Source organism: Periplaneta americana, chromosome 10 (assembly GCF_040183065.1).
Source record: "Periplaneta americana isolate PAMFEO1 chromosome 10, P.americana_PAMFEO1_priV1, whole genome shotgun sequence".
NCBI lineage: Eukaryota > Metazoa > Arthropoda > Insecta > Blattodea > Blattidae > Periplaneta > Periplaneta americana.
Window position 1 is genome coordinate 44,633,796 of NC_091126.1, and position 16,779 is coordinate 44,650,574.

The window sequence follows — 16,779 nt, forward strand, 5'->3', positions numbered from 1 at the left end:
AAGGGGATTTGTGTTGTGTTTTTGTATTTGTGTAAGTTGTGATTTTGTATTTGTGTTGCTTAATTTGTTTGGTATTGAGTGTTACTTCGTGTTTTGGTTTGTATTTGAATTTTGTTATATTCTTTGTATTGTATTTTGTATTTGGTTTTTGTGTGAATTGTGTTTGTTTGGCTATTTGCCCAGTCATAATGCAATAAATTCATTCATTCACAAATTACAGTAGAACCCCGATTATCCATCACCCTATTAACCGATTGATGGATTAACCATCTGTCTTACTCTGTTTTTTTTTTTTTTGCTGCAGAAATATAATTACATTGCTGCACATTGTATTAGCACGTTTTTTTCTAGACTGTTATTACAAGCCTTTTCCTTTACACAGTACGATCTACTCTTAGAATTGTCGTACTGTATAACTTCTATATGAAAATTTAATTTAATTTAATGTTTTGTACGGATGTCAAAATAAATCTCATTGTGCTAAGAATAGAAAAAAAAAAGTGTAAATGGTTTGGGGGAAGAGAAACCGTGGCTCATCTCGCATCAGAATACGAGATTGGAGTGTGTAAAGTACGTAAATCTATAACATGAGACCTCCACTGCTCATATCTTTCCACAGACAGCCATTAAAATCCCGTTGTTAATAATCAGACTTAAATTAGCGAACTTCTGATCCACTATCTAGCATGTTAAACTCAACATCACAAAGGGAATTACGAAAATGTAAAAATATTATTCACCAAATTTACGAAAAATTTTTATGGTACAGATTATCCGATTTTTTCAATTAACAATTCAGCCCATCCCCTTCATTACCACGGATAATAGAGGCTCTACTGTAGTTTACACTCTATTCATCCAAAGAAAGCAAAAGTAGATTTGTTGAATTTAGAGGAGTCAGAGTAAGAATGACAAAATTAAAGTTACTTTTACAATAATTCATACAATCGTTTTTCCTACAACGAAATATATGTGTTCCTAAACACACCATTACGAGATTTTGTGCAATATCTAACGGTACGCATTATGAAGATGACAGACATTTACGAGTTTTGTAACAGTCACTTCTTTATCTTTACCAAAAATATTCAAGTTTAAATATATTCTTTTCAAACAACATATGTAAATGAAATCCTTTATTGTGCACCAAATAAGATGATGAGCTTTCGTTTTTTACATTGCACACAATGTGAATTCCTCAATAAAATTGTCTGCTTGAAATAAATAGTCATAAAAAAAATAATAGTGGTATAGTGGTTAGCATCTCCCTTGTATTTGGGAGTTCTGGGGTTCGGTTGCAAGGGGCAACTACCTTGACTTGGATTCTTCATGGTTTTCTAAATCTGTCCAGGAGAATGCTAGGATAGTACCAATTACAAGAAACATAACCCACTTTCTTCCCAACCTAATTTCTTATGCCTATCTTCTCAGCTTCCAAAACAGGTTGGCCATTCATCCAAAAAGTATCATAGCTGGCTGAGTGTTCTCCTCTCTATCGAGAAGAAAGAACATTAGAGGCAACTGCTTGAAATCAGAAAGGCCTAACCAAAAAGAAATTAAATAATAAAATAAACAAATAAGTAAAAGGAGAATGGAGCAAAAATAAAGCTCATTTATTCTTAAATGAATTGACATACAACAGTCATGACATGGAACGACAAGAAAAACTGTCCAAGATTCACATGCACATTACAAATGTTCGATATGAGCACTGTTTGTGACATGGCAGATGCCAAGATGATAGTCCAGATCTGTGTAGATGCTTCTCACAACATCCTCGGATATCAACTGCACTGCATCAAAGATGCGTTACTTCAAGTCGTTCAATTGTTGTAATGGTGGCAGATATGCAGCACCCTTGATGAATCCCCACAAAAAGAAGTTGCAGGGTATTAAATCTCACGATTGTGAAAGCAAGAGCTCTATTGGCAAACCCTTATTTCCAGCATAATCAATCCAAGCCCCAGAAGAATGTCGTTCTTATTGGCAAAAAATATGTAGAGGGCTGCCATCCTGTTAGAAGATCACGTCAGGAAGATTTTGACATAAGCCAATGGTTATCATGGCCAGTGATTGTCAATTCGGCAAAAAGGGACTACACACTTGGCACCTGTTAATTGTGGAAACACACATTTGGAGGGTCTCTTACATGCTGTATAAAGGTTTGCAAGTTTTCTATGCCCCAGACTCGGATGTTATGATGATTTACTTTCCCGCTGGGATTGAAGGTGGGTGAATACTAGCCTGCCTACAAATCCATCCTTTTCTAACCTGACCTGCATTGCAGTACAAAATCCACGATTTTGTGCATAGGCTGCATGTGAATATATTTTTATGTTTGTTCATTCCTTAATCATGAAAAATGTATTGAGAAATTGGACTTCATAACTGAAGAAGACTTGGTACAGACTATTACTACTAAATCAATTTCAAGATAAACTTAATTTTTCGTTATTAATTTGCATAAAATTCTTGGGTAAAGAGTATCAGGCTTATGATAAACTGGGATGCAATAATATTTTATTTTCATTTTTATGAACAAATTCGTACAGTAGCGTGCAAATTAATCCGAACACGACATATTTTTACATTTTCTGTCATTGTTGGCCTCACAGCTGCTCATTCCGCTTTAATTGACATCTGTAGTACGTGTAATTCCATTGTTGAAGGTCTGTCATTATTATTTTTTTTTTATAATATGTGACATTTTGCCTGTCGTTTTGTACTTATAAGCATTTCAGTTGTGTTGAAGACTTAATACTGCAATCCTGTGTACATTCTGTCGTCTTCACAAATGGATACAACTCCACGAAAACGGTCTAAAATTATAACATTAGCAGAACATTCTTCTATGACACAGAGGCAAATTGCTGCAGAATGTCACATCAGTTTGGCTACTGTTAATTCGATCATAAAACGATACAGGGAGACTGGATCCATCAGACCCCAGAAAAAAGGAAACTGTTAATTGTCAGTCAGGAAAAGTAAGTTAAATCCTAGACTAACTGCTGTCGACTTAACCCGCGAGTTAATGGCTACCACTGGGGCGAATATTCACGTCACAACAGTGCGGCATAGGCTTTTGGAAGCTGGACGAAGGGCTCGTAAGCCTATTAAGAAGCAACTGCTAACCCCTGTTATGTGCAAAAAAACGCTTAATGTGGGCAAAATTACATCAACACTGGACAGTGAATGACTGGAAGAATGTACTTTTTTCCGATGAGTCTCATTTCGAGGTCCACGTCCACAGTGTTTCTTATGTATGGAAAGGATCCGAAAAAGTAACAGCAGCTCATCTCCAACAAGCACCCAAATACCCCACTAAAGTAATGTTTTGGTGTTGTTTTACACATGAAGGGCCTGGAGCATTAATACCTATCAAGGGAATGATGAATTCTGACAAATATATTCACTTATTGGAAACCAGAATCGTACCCCAGCTGCAAAAATCATTTCCGGATGGCAGAGGTGTGTTCCAACAAGACCTGGCACCATGCCATACATTTCGAAAAACTACAGAATTCAACAGGAAGAATATTCAGGTACTCCCCTGGCCAGGCAACTCACCCGACATCAACCCCATTGAGAACTTGTGATCAATTTGCAAGAGAAGAATGCAAAAAATGGATTGTTCTACAAAGGAGAAGATGATTTCTGCCCTCATTGGTGTATGGTTTCGCGATGAAGAAATGAATATTTGAGGGAAATTAGTGGAATCCATGCCAAATCGTCTCAGAGCTGTCATTAGGAACAAGGGAGGCCACATAGATTACTGAGGTCTGTCTTAGATCCTTTTTTTATCCTGTTTGAGTGTTTTTGCATAAGTAATTACGTTGTTCGGATTAATTTGCACGCTACTGTATATAAAAGACATGGTTGTAAGAGAACAGATTGCAAAAAACTGGTGTCAGCATTGCCATTGCTCATAGAAGAAAGCCCAACTTCATCTTTCGAAAGAGATGTGTCCACTACAGTTTTCAAAATGTGCTCTTGTTGGAGATCTGAATCATTATGGGAGACTTAAATAATAGCAGTTTTCTTTTTTGTCTTATATATTAGTTTCTCCAGACTGCTTTCACTTTCTGATCCTTCTGTCCTACTACAGAGCATTTTAATAACACTTTCAGTAACTCATTAATACTATTCTTTCACATTCTAGAATGTAACAACAGTGGAAATATAAATCTACAAGCTTCCTCATTAATATTGTTGGCACCTGTTAAAGTACAGATGCATAAAAATCTTAAGTGGTCAACACAACATTTCTCCAGTACTTCATATAGTGATGACTGATGATACTAAAGGATATGTCAACATAAACCGTTAATACCGACACAATGTTAGGAAATAAGACTTAAGGTAAGTTGATCATTTTACTGTATTATGACTTGCATTCCATTCACACAAAAGCTTGTATTATTAAATGAAAACTGAAGTGTTTCTTTTTAATAGCTTATCAGAAAAGAAAAGTGACTTAAGCCTCACTGACCATGCACTGAAGAACAATGAAAATAAATACAAATTTTACTTTATATGCTAATCTTTAGACCTCCTGTGGCTCGGTGAAATATGTAATCAGAGATCTAGTTTTTTTACTGCTTATAGTAGAGACTACAAGGTAAATTTTGTACACCCTGACACTTTGAATTTCGGATTTTTTTTTTCGATCCGCCCTACTGTACAGTCTTAATTGCTGGTCCCTCCAGTCCCTGCAGGAGATTGACATATATTTACAAATATTTCGACCTCGAACAAAATAAATAAAATAAAGATGTGATATGAAATTCGGAATATTCTGAGGTATTCAAATTGGGGTCGTAATTGGTTTAATTACATTGTTTACTTCAATAAGAATACTGGTACTACATAAATGAAGATCACTATAACGATAAAGATGATAATAACAGTGACGATAATATTACTATCTATGATTATTTTATGTTTACATTTAATTTTACTTTGTAAAGTAAGAGGGTTGCAAATGTCTGTCAAATTACTTCTGCCATGATGAAACTATGTTCACATGCCCATTAATGCAAAGATTATTCAACCTTTAAAGTTATTTTTTTTAACGAGTTGCCTATAGGCCCTATTTATTGACTGAAAGCCACATTAAATGATAATTTCAGACATTTCTGCAGTTTAACTATCAAAACGTATAAACACCAACTGAAACTAGTCGTACCATCTCCTATGAAAACTTACAAATACTGCCACGGCAAGGCAACACTATAGTCCTGTCACTCTAATTTCAGGCAGCCAATCACGTTGCAGGTCGGCTACATTTAAATGTGTGCATCTTGTGATTTGCTGATGAAGACGTTATGCATTTCCTAGGCTCAATAAATAATATAATCGCCCGCCATTTTGGCTCTTTCGTTGGTGTTTGTAGAAAGCACACGTGGACGTTATTTGCCGCTCAATTATTTGCTGAATTACAGTGCATTTGACTTATTATCATAGGAGCTGCGAAATGATGTTAAACTATGTGGCAAATAGATTCCTCGTCTGGTAGCTCGGCAACGAAAGAACAAAAATGGCGAACGATACTACCTACCTAGAATTTACAGAGCCTTCACTTCCTAAGACGTAAGCAAAGAGGAGGAGTCATGCCGGGAATAACAGTGTTGCGACTATAGTAGTACATGCATGGTGTCTATATCATGCTATACTAGCTATTTACCAATAATTTTATTCTTGTTTTAATGTCTGAGTGCTCTGAGTCCATTTCTGTACAGCTAAGTTCACCAGCTCCCTTTCTTCATGGACCCAGGTAATGAGTACTGACAAGAAACAGATGATTCCAACTCCAAGATGTATTATTTTAAATTCCTCAGATAAAAGTGCCTGAAATTCAAACAAACATATATTTTTTTTCTCTCTTACGCTTGCACAAACCACGAATCTATCATTTAAACACGGTGTTTCAGGTTTCATTCTTAAGGGGCTAACCCCTGACTAATTCAACATCATTTAAAACCAATTTAGGTACCAGTACACTTAAAACTGAAGAGTTACAATGACTATTTCGTTATATGACGTCATTCCATTTTCGACCAATGAAGTGTAATGAAATTTCGAATTCCAAGTGATCACAGATATATATCGCGAAAATTTTTGCAGCTCAATTTATCACTATCAATTTATCACATGGTCGTTCTTTTGTTTAGCGAGTGTCGCCAACTGTTTTGCTGTAAATTGATGAAGATGAGTTCAATGTACTAAATAAAGTGTGAAATCCTACTTCCACATCTACATCTTCATCTTCTAATTCCATGTCCATTGTATCTGAAGAAAATGGCACTCGTTCAGAACAAGTATTCATTTAATTAATGTATTAATTAATATTATTTCGTAATGATATTATAAAATTAATAATTTCAAGGGAAAAATTGTTCCAGACCTGGCCCCGGAACAATTTTTCCCTTGAAATTATTCACGTCTGCTTCACAGGGACCTTCAACCTGGAAGCCAGATTTGCATTATATTATAAAATGTTTGAATTAAATTATGATTTCAGCTGATAATGAAAATGTATTTCTGTTATAATAACAAGAGAAAAGCGTAGTAGATGTAATTAAAATTGTTAAACCTGTATTTCGCTTTTCTCAAATGGCATTACTGAATAACATTCAATTTCTTTATTGCAGTAATCGATATTCATCTATTTCAACTTCACAATGTCTGAATAGGTATTCATAAATATACAATTGTTAACATTTTGTGAGCGAATATTAGGGATATATTATTTACATTTTTATTTTATTCACGAAATAGTCCTAACAAATGTCACTGCAGATCGCTTTGCTCGTGGATATATCGGGAAATCTCAGACCTCTTATGATATTACTATAGATAATTGTATGAGAAAGTTTACATATTTTTATAGTTCTGAGCATTAAATGTCAAAATACAGTGGATATTATGAATCAAATTCTAGTTTGTCACGAGTTTAAAGATGAAAATATTGAGAATATACTTCTGACATGTTTTTTTTTTCTTCTTAGTGGAATAAGATTACAGTGTTCTGTGGAATACTTATTATATCGAAATATTTCAGATTTAAATATACTGTATATAAAAATATTTCATGTTATATCTGGAATCTTCTGTATTATATATATATATATATATATATATATATATATATATATATTTGCAATGTTTAACTAATTAAGTTTACGATATTAGACATTTGGCAACATTGCTGGATGAGGAGGAGGGAGTTTACAAGTACACAGTACAGCTCAAGCAAATACAGACATACTGATACAAAACAGATGCTCTGTTCTAATGCAGGGACGGACCACGACAATACTGTTGTTTACATAAAACAAGCAGCAAATACAAACTTTCAATCTCATTAATAGAACACTATGGTAAATTTCCATTTTATTTAACAATATTGCTCCATTTTTTTTTGTATGTCTAAAAAATAAACAATAATGGTTTACTGCAGAAAATCACACAAACTATTTTTTGCAACATTTTAATCTCTCCCACTTTCATAAAGCAGTACCATTTTTAAACAAATTTCTGGTTGTGTGATTTTCGAAACAGGGTAAGAGACTCCTAGTTTCGAACAATCATTGAGAAACTGCTACAGAAGTTTGCCGATTAGGTAACCTTCTTTGTGGAAAACATTGGCTGTACATCCTTTTTGCCTCACTTGAATTGCGACGACTTTCTCCATAAATTAATAACATATGATATTCCTAAACTGTGAATGACATTGTAAGTTGTTTATCGAATACCTGTACTGAACTGCCATCAGCTTGGCAGTAGACCTATGGACAGGGAGCTTGAACTCAGCTGACATGTACGTATGCCTGTGCAGAGTACTGCCTGCTAAACATGTTGCCACATCTGTCACGCCAGAATATTGACAAATTTAAGCATGCATTATTATTTAATTTCACGAAAACTTAATAGAACACACAAATATTTATTTAAACTAATATTAACTCTTTGCTAGATATACCTATTTATGTAATTATTTTCGTAATTTTGCTAACGATATAAGCAGTACAACGCAAATAAAATAAGAAGAGAAATATAAAAGTTTCCAGTATAAGCCTAACAAAATAGAAATAATATTAGAGTTTGTGTCATTTCACTCACTGTTCATACAAATAATTCGAGTTCATTGTCCATATAAATGATTTCTGAGAATTTGTACTCAATACTTAACAGCAGTAACACCCAAAGTTTTAATGTGCTGGTTCAAACATTAAATCTCTTACAAAACTCAAGACAAAAGTTTGATATGGTTCCACCGCACTGGTGGTAATAAAGAATATGTGATACTGTGCATGAAAAACTCTTAAAATCACTTTTAATTTCCAATTGATTTTAACAGATTCAAAGCTGAAGAATAAGTATACTTGCCTGTGATATTTGAGTGACTACGATAACACAAGCTAACATCATTAGGAACAACGGTCCTGGTATAATTCCATTGAGTGGTTTGTATTCTGTGTCCTTATACCGATATTTAATGAACACCACGCTGTGAAACAAAACAGTAATGAAATTAGTTATGGATTTACAATGAACTACAATTATAATTAAATAATTTCTGAATCAAAACCTTTTTTTGTTAGAAATCACTCTCACCAACATGCTTCACATGGAAATTACAAGACCAATCATAAGGTTATGGAACACCAATCAATGTAGAGAAATTCAGGAGGAAAGGTTCTGGAAAAATCATTTCATTTCATTCCAGCTGAAAATTTGTTCTAGATTTGCTTAACAATACAATGTAAAGTGTAAGACAATCTTTAGATACTATATACAAATGCAATGGTTCTCAAATTCTTTAGAGAATACGTTATAATATATACAGTATAAAGATAACTAGAGAAGAATAAAGAAGTGTATATAGTATTTGTGGATTTAGAAAAGCCATTTGACAAGGTGGATTGAAATAAACTGATGAACATTCTTGTTGTACCCCCCTGAAGAAAACAGGGGGGATTGGAAAGCCACGGGGCTGTTCAGTAACCTTTATACGAAACAACGCGTAAAAGTCAGGATAGGAGAAGAAATGTCTGATGGAAGTGAAACAGGGAGAGGAGTACAACAAGAATGCCCTTTATCACCTATCCTGTTCAACATCTACTGTACTTGGAGAATTTGGTGAAGAACTGTTTTCAGAACATGGGAGGAGTGATAGTAGAATGAAAAAGAATAAAGTGTGTAAGATTTGCTGATGATATGGCGTTGTCAGCAGAAGGGGAAATGATACTAAGTCATACGCTACTGCAGCTAAATGACGGCTGTGAGCAGTATGGTTTTGTAGTAGCCATCATAGTAGCAATGAGTGAAGAGAATTTACATTAATGGAGTTATGGCTGAACTACATGCATCCTGAATGTTTGAAGTATTGTCAACATTCAAAAGTCACATAAAACATCAAAGCATAATAAATAGTTTAATAACTGAGATTGAAAAAAACAAACAAATAAAAGCAGCAAAGTTTTGGGCAAATGATGAGGTTTTTCATTTGTTACTTTATGCTTTTCCATAATTATCATTTTCTTGATTACAGCATTAATGATTTTACTAGTACTGTTACAAGAATTCTGGTTTCAAGCCATGGTCCTATCATTAGATGTTAAGATACAGTTGATCCAATTCTATTATGAAAGAAAAAAAGGAATATTTCTCAAGGTCTGAGAAAATTTTTTTTAACAATTTAAGACAAGGTCCATATTCCATTTGTAATTACGGGGATTTAACCAGGTGGTTTTGAGAAAACTGGTTCTGTTGCTTAAAAAAGAAATCTGAAAGAACAAGTGTGTCATCTGGGAATAAATTAATGGAGAGAATGGGATGATAGGTTTACCAACTTTCGTATTTGTGAATGAGCCCAATGCTGTGAAAACAATGAAGTAAACCAGGGAACTGTATGTCAGTGTCTTAGTAGAGTTCTTCTGAAACTTCCACAATGGTAGGAAAAATGTGGGCAAAGAAATGAAGGTTATGTAGAAAAATAAATCAAAGTGTGTTCATTAAAATACTTTACTTTCTTTTCAACAATAAAAGCTTCAAACATATTAAAAAAAAAACGTTGCTCATTACAATAAAACTGTAGTAATATTAACAACTATTTTACCCTAATTGTCATTTATATTATTTTAATGTATCAAAGTACATATGATATTTCCATGCAGATATTCTGCGTCATCATATGATGAAAGAGTAATGGAATGGAGAAAAATTCTCTCCAGCACCGGGACTTGAACCCCGGTTTTCAGCTCTACGTGCTAATGCTTTATCCACTAAGCCACACCAGATACCCATCCTGGTGTCGGACAGAATCGTCTCAGTCTAAGTTCCAACTCTTGGGTTCCCTCTAGTGGCCGCCCTCTGCACTACATCATAGATGTCTGTGAATGTAGGACTGAAATCAACACATGTGCTGAGGTGCACTCGTTATGAGTGACTTGTTAACCGGGATCTTATGGAATAAGCGCCATCTTAAATCACGAAGTGACTTATGCATATCATATATATTATTTTAATTTACTGAAGTACATATGATGATGACGCAGAATATCTGCATGGCAGAATTTTTCTCCGCTCCATTACTCTTTCATCATACGATGACGCAGAATATCTGCATGGAAATATCATATGTACTTCGATACATTAAAATAATATATATGATATGCGTAAATCACTTCGTGATTTAAGACAGCGCTTATTCTGTCAGATCCCGGCCAACTAGTCACTCATAACGAGTGCACCTCAGCACATGTGTGGACTTCAGTCCTACGTTCCTAGACATCTATGATGTAGTGCAGAGGGCGGCCACTAGAGGGAACCCAAGAGTTGGAACTTAAACTGAGACAATTCTGTCCGACACCGGGATGGGTATCCGGTGTGGCTTAGTGGATAAAGCATCAGCACGTAGAGCTGAAAACCCGGGTTCAAGTCCCGGTGCCGGAGAGAATTTTTCTCTGTTCCATTACTCTTTCATCGCTAATTTTCATTGTTATAAGGGACAGAAAAACAAAAAGAGTTGAAATGAAAGTATACATTACCCAAGAGCAATTCTGGCAGCCATGTTATAACAGTTAGCTAGGATGAAACCTAAGCCACCAAACAATCTCGTCAGCAGCCAGGCAACTACGAGGAACAAGACAGACAACATTGCCATGATGCGATTATACCTGCAAATAATAATACAATTAATTGAAATTATAATAAAGTGCTGTAAATGCAAACAATGACAATGCATGCTGTTCCACTCTTAAGTATACCTAATAAGGGAACAGAAAGCATTTCTATCTGCTGAAATCTAATGAGTCTACAGTGGAACTTGGATTATCGTTGTCAATTCCTTCCACAAAACTATTATGGTTATTGAAACGATACATGGTCCAGGAGAGGAATGGGCAATTATAAATACAGTGGAGTCCCTTCGTTTTTCATAAATGGAGGTAAAAACTATTAGCCAATTAAAGGCAATTTAATACATCTGTACATACTGTGTACTACATTATTGGTCTTCTGTGTCTGCCCCTACCTTGGCAATACAACCACTGCAGAGCAATGAACTCAGTGACTCGTAGACAGAGGATGTGGTGTAAGCAGCCAGGTGTGTACAAACACTATTTACTATTTTAATACTACATATCACTGAGGATGACGTACTTGTCTTTAAGCATTGAAGGAACCGCGCGACAGATTCCCTATTAGTTTCAACTTAATTTTTTTTGTCTGAGTAAATGTATTATGAAAGAGTATCAATCTAAATTACTTAAAAATATTTTTGTCATTAACGTTAAAACAATTATTTTATTTAGAGGAATTACCACTGTAATTGTTTATTCTTATATTTGTATGTGTCACTAAAAAATCTTCTCATATTTGTATGTGTATATATTTAGATGCTAAAATAATTCTTATTTAAGTTTGTATTTTCATGATGTGTAAGTGAAAATAAATTTTTCTTCTTTTTCTTTTTTTTTTTTTAGTTTGTTATTTAACGATGCTGTATCAACTGCTACTTGGTTATTTAGCGTCGATGAGATTGGTGATAGCAAGATGGTATTTGGCGAGATGAGGCCGAGGATTCACCATGGATTACCTGGCATTCACCTTACGGTTGGGAAAAACCTCGGAAAAAACCCAACCAGGTAATCAGTCCAAGCGGGGATCGAACCCGCGTCCAAGCGCAACTTCAGACCGGCAGGTAAGCAATTCTTCTTCTTTACTGTATCTTTTGATGTCAATGTCGAGCATGAGCAAAGTGATCGCCTTACCAGTAACATATTGAGCAGTGTTCCTTTAGTGGGTGGAGTCAGCTAGCTTTCAAAATTAGATGTTTCCATACTAGAAAATTCCAGCGGAGGGACTCCAATGTAGTTGGTTATTGACTCAAGAATTTGTTTTTTTTTTTTTTTTTTTTCAAATGAAGTACTTGAGATCATAAAGTACATAGCCTCTCATTAATTTCTTGAAAAGAAATCTCTTAAGTGACTACCACTGAGATGGAAATATGCTTCGTCAGACAACCACAAAGTGTCAATAAAATCTCCACAGTCATAAGATTTAAAATCTCCTCACAAAATGCCCTTTGGTTGAGAATATGGTGATGATTTAATTGATGTACCACCTAAATTTTGTATGAATGAAAATGTCAGTCGCATGAACAGATTGAATGGGATCATGGCACAAAACATTACAGTGATGAAATGTATGATTAACAGCCTCAAAACTGTAGTCGTTTTTGTAAAAGCTTTTCATTGCAATAGCACGTTGTGCACCACTCCATCTTTCCATGATAGCTAAATAACACTGTACTGGCAACAGAATGTGCACGCAGTTTATCGTTCAACTGTGCTGGGAGATATATATGCTCTTTAAAATCGCCCATTCCTCTGCCAGAACCTGTATAATTCTTTAGCGCTATCTATTTTAATTTCATAAAAAGTAATTTAATAAATTATATTTCTTACAGGAATTTAACAGAAAAGCTTAAGAAATTATGTAAATTAATAAACACGGAATGACGTGTTCTGTTCAGACATCATGTGTGTTTACAATATTTGACACTAAAATTAACAATTGACATGTTCTGAAATGTCTTTCAACAAGGGACAGTGGAACTGTAGAACACCATGATTACATACAGAGACAAAAAGTTGGTAACCAAACAAAAATTTACATAAGGATGACTGCAAGCAATATAACGTGCAATAAGTACAATTGAACACTGTCATATCAACAAATGTTTTTATTCTACTTACAGTAATCCAGAATACAGATGCATGTGTCGAAATATTACATATGCAAAGAACGTGAAATCTAGGTAATTTGAAGTTAAGGAGGATTCCTTGTGGTCTCAGGAAATGAAAGTCTCTGAAGTAATTTGTGTGTGTGTTTTAAGCAAAATGTTGGGGTTCTTGTTTCTCATGAAATAACTATCAAGATTTTGTTGTTTCATAACCTTCATCTTAGACACAGAATCTACCTGTAGTAAAATAAGGCTTTCTCAATATCAGAGATCACTTTCGAGGCTCTTTCAAAGTTAGAATCACTGTCCAAAATATTCATTTTTCCCTGTGGCCGAGGAACTGAGATTTTCAGTGTCCAGAGACTTAAATATTCTTCCTTCCAATTTTCTGCTGCCCTGTGTTCATCCAGTAGAATAAGGTCTTCTGTGCTGATATCTGAATGGTTTGTGACTATTAGATTTTTGATATCGTGAACTACCAATTCATTAAAACCTGATAGACAAATTTATTTCTTTTTTGTCAATTTCAACAAGTTTCTTTCTGAACTCCAGTTAAATTGGTTAAGAACCCACAAGATGAACGAGAAGTATAAACATGATGACGCAACGTTAAACTGTAGAGTTAGAGAAATGCAAATCAACTAATAGCACTTGAATGTGAAGATGAATGGCACTAGGAGCAAGGGAAATGGGAAGAAAACTAGTGGTGTAAAAAAGATAATCCAGGAGTCAAGAGTGAAAATGGAGAAAGTGACAGTAATAGTAATAAGGGTAATAAGTTTTAAGGAGAACTTTAGAAGACTTAAATCCAGAGTCTGCTGGGGATATTGAAACTTTTAGAAGCATGATAGTAAAAAAAATTCGAGAAAATAAGTCAAAAGTTAAGTGAGCCAATGGGGATAACGAAAAGTGGTGGAAAAATGTTGAGGGAGACGAGATTTAATAGTAATACGGAAGATATGCAAGTGAAGAAAGTGCAAGTTACGAAGACGAGGGAGGGAGGAGGGAGAAGTCAGTGAAAGAGAAAGAGATCTGTGCTGATAAGGGCCTGTCATTTATATTTCTATAGGTAGTTTTCAGCAGTTTTTTTATCAGCACTGGCTGCTTCACAATTCCATGAACAGAATATTGGACTCCAAATTCGCCCCTTCATCTCTTTCTGGCTACTAATTTAACATTGTAGTGACTTTGTTCAGATTTCACGCTGTTTAAATGTACACTTTGCTTTCTGCCGAATATATGAAGCAGTAATGACGTCACTTCTTGCCTCTTGTTCACTTATCCACATTAAATAAATGCTCCATTTCCATATAATGTCACTACGAGTTTTCATTACTTTAACTGTACCGTGCACTGTTAACTTTGTCTACTTTTTACATTTTTTATAAATGATTCTTCTAATTGTTACATGCTTTCATAATTCATTTACTGCTTCAGAATCTCTAATAATATCTAATTTAACTTCCAAAGAAATAACACATCTAGATCCCCTTATCTTTTTGTGGCACATTTTTCGATCCATTTTGCGTAAAAGAAACACCATTCAACAGTCAATGGATTTCAATGACTACATACAATTCAACTCTTCAAAAATCAATTGTAAAAATTGTCAATGCCCGAAGTCTAGGCCTGGCTGCATGACTCTCAACATTTTGAAACACTCTGCTGTGTTATTGGATGCTTGATTGTATGGATGTTATTCATCCAGAAGAAATGTACCAGTACACGATCTGGCAAAAACAACTGTCAGTAGCATTTCGATGATGATAATCAAAGTTAATGGTATTAAATAGCAAACAATGACTCGTGGAAATGATTATAGTCAAACATTTGATAATAGAAACTTCATGTTATTTGACATATTTCAAAAGCTTTATATGATTTCCTCTTTAAATAAAATTATTTCTAGTTACTGAGATACAGTATAAAGAAGGTATCATGTGGAATTGCAATCATACTTTAACACCGAGGAATTAACTTCACTTCCTGTATCATATACAAACTACACTGAGTGATCAATAAATTCTAATCACTGTTCTGGAACTAGAAACAAATGTGACAGTGACGCAAATAAAAGGAAAAGCACTATCATCATAATCAAGATGTACAGAAGAGATGTCTGTGCTAGTTGCCTGTGGCTATATGATAGGGTTGCCAAATTATTTTGAAGAAAGTATGGGAGACTAAGGAATCGACAGAATTTCACATAGAAATTTGACAAATTATTCAGTTAAAAAAAAAAAAAAAAACTTCATTTTACACTTTGACAGTTAAGCTTAAATTAGGAGCATTTCGAGACAGGTTTTGTCTCATGTAATGTTTTTTTTAATTGAAAAATTTCTCTGTAATTGAAGTTGATAACGATTTGCAGTTCTTAGTTGATCAGGTATGTCATGCTTCTGTTTCAAACATCTGTCCACTTATTGTTCATGAGAGAAAACACCATATATATATCTCTCTCTCTCTCTGTGTCAGCATTACTACCTGGTAAGCTTAGAACAAAACTCACCAGTTTTTCCAATTTTCTAATATTAAAAATTTTTTAACCTGGTCAGCATTGAAACCCATTTCTGCCAAGCATTTACCTTCTATAGAGACTGTACATTTTAATTCATCTCTGGAACAACAAAATTCATCCTGTGAATCATCTTCATTCACAGCAAAATTAAATGTTTGAAATAAAACTTGTATATTATGAAAAAATAAGGGACGAAAATGCTCGAAGAGAAGAGCTAGGAGACTACTGAAAACTACTGCTAAATATGGGAGATCCCGGGAAATACGGAACGGTTGGCAACCCTACTATACGACCATGATAGTAAGTCCGCAGACTTATCTAAATTTTTCTAAGAATAAACTGTAGTTGCCTGAGCTGTGTAGCAATAGCATGATGATTTCCACCACTTGAACTACCCTCCATACTCCTTAGATTTCTACCCTATTGAGCATTTATGTGATGTGGAATACCAGATTTGACAACTGGATACACCAACCTGCTCTACGGACCTCCATACAAACAGCGTGGTTGACATTCCTTAGAGGTTTTCAGACATCATGTTGAATCCATGTCATTGCAGGTACATCATTTTCTATGAGCCAAAGGAGGTCCAAACACAGTATTAGGCAGGTGCTTTTAATTCGAGATCACTGAGTGTAGTTTCTCTTCTACCTACAAAATGTAATCTACGTTGTTGAATGATGCTAGTATTTATTAATTTTAACACTATTTTCTTCTCTATTTTTCTACATTTACAGTCCAAATTGCAATATATAATTCAAAATTGATATACAGATTTTTACATAAAACTATAACAAATTTTGTGGAATTTACATATCTTATGTAATAACTAATCAGACTTAGAAAGGAGTGCATTCTCTGGAAATTTCACATACAGAAAGGTATGTATGACTAATCACTTTCAAGTTACATGAATTCAATATTTCCCGAGTCAAAATAACAAATCACTGAAATGTTATTTCAGAAAAATATAATATGTATTTCCCAATGGCATCAAGCTTGTGATTTCAAG

The 16,779-nt window shown here is 34.5% G+C and overlaps 1 protein-coding gene across 1 annotated transcript in view; it reads right to left on the minus strand.

The window, feature by feature from the left end:
• The window catches only part of LOC138707623 (man(5)GlcNAc(2)-PP-dolichol translocation protein RFT1-like), a 76,029-nt gene that overhangs the window by 13,797 nt on the left and 45,453 nt on the right, over window positions 1-16,779 (minus strand). Inside the window, exons 8-10 of the mRNA XM_069837287.1 lie at window positions 11,052-11,180; window positions 8,389-8,509; window positions 5,684-5,847 (exon numbers count right to left, since the gene is read on the minus strand). Of these exons, the coding sequence (XP_069693388.1) occupies window positions 5,692-5,847; window positions 8,389-8,509; window positions 11,052-11,180 (406 nt within the window). The 3' untranslated portion in view covers window positions 5,684-5,691. The remainder of the gene's footprint in view (window positions 1-5,683; window positions 5,848-8,388; window positions 8,510-11,051; window positions 11,181-16,779) is intronic.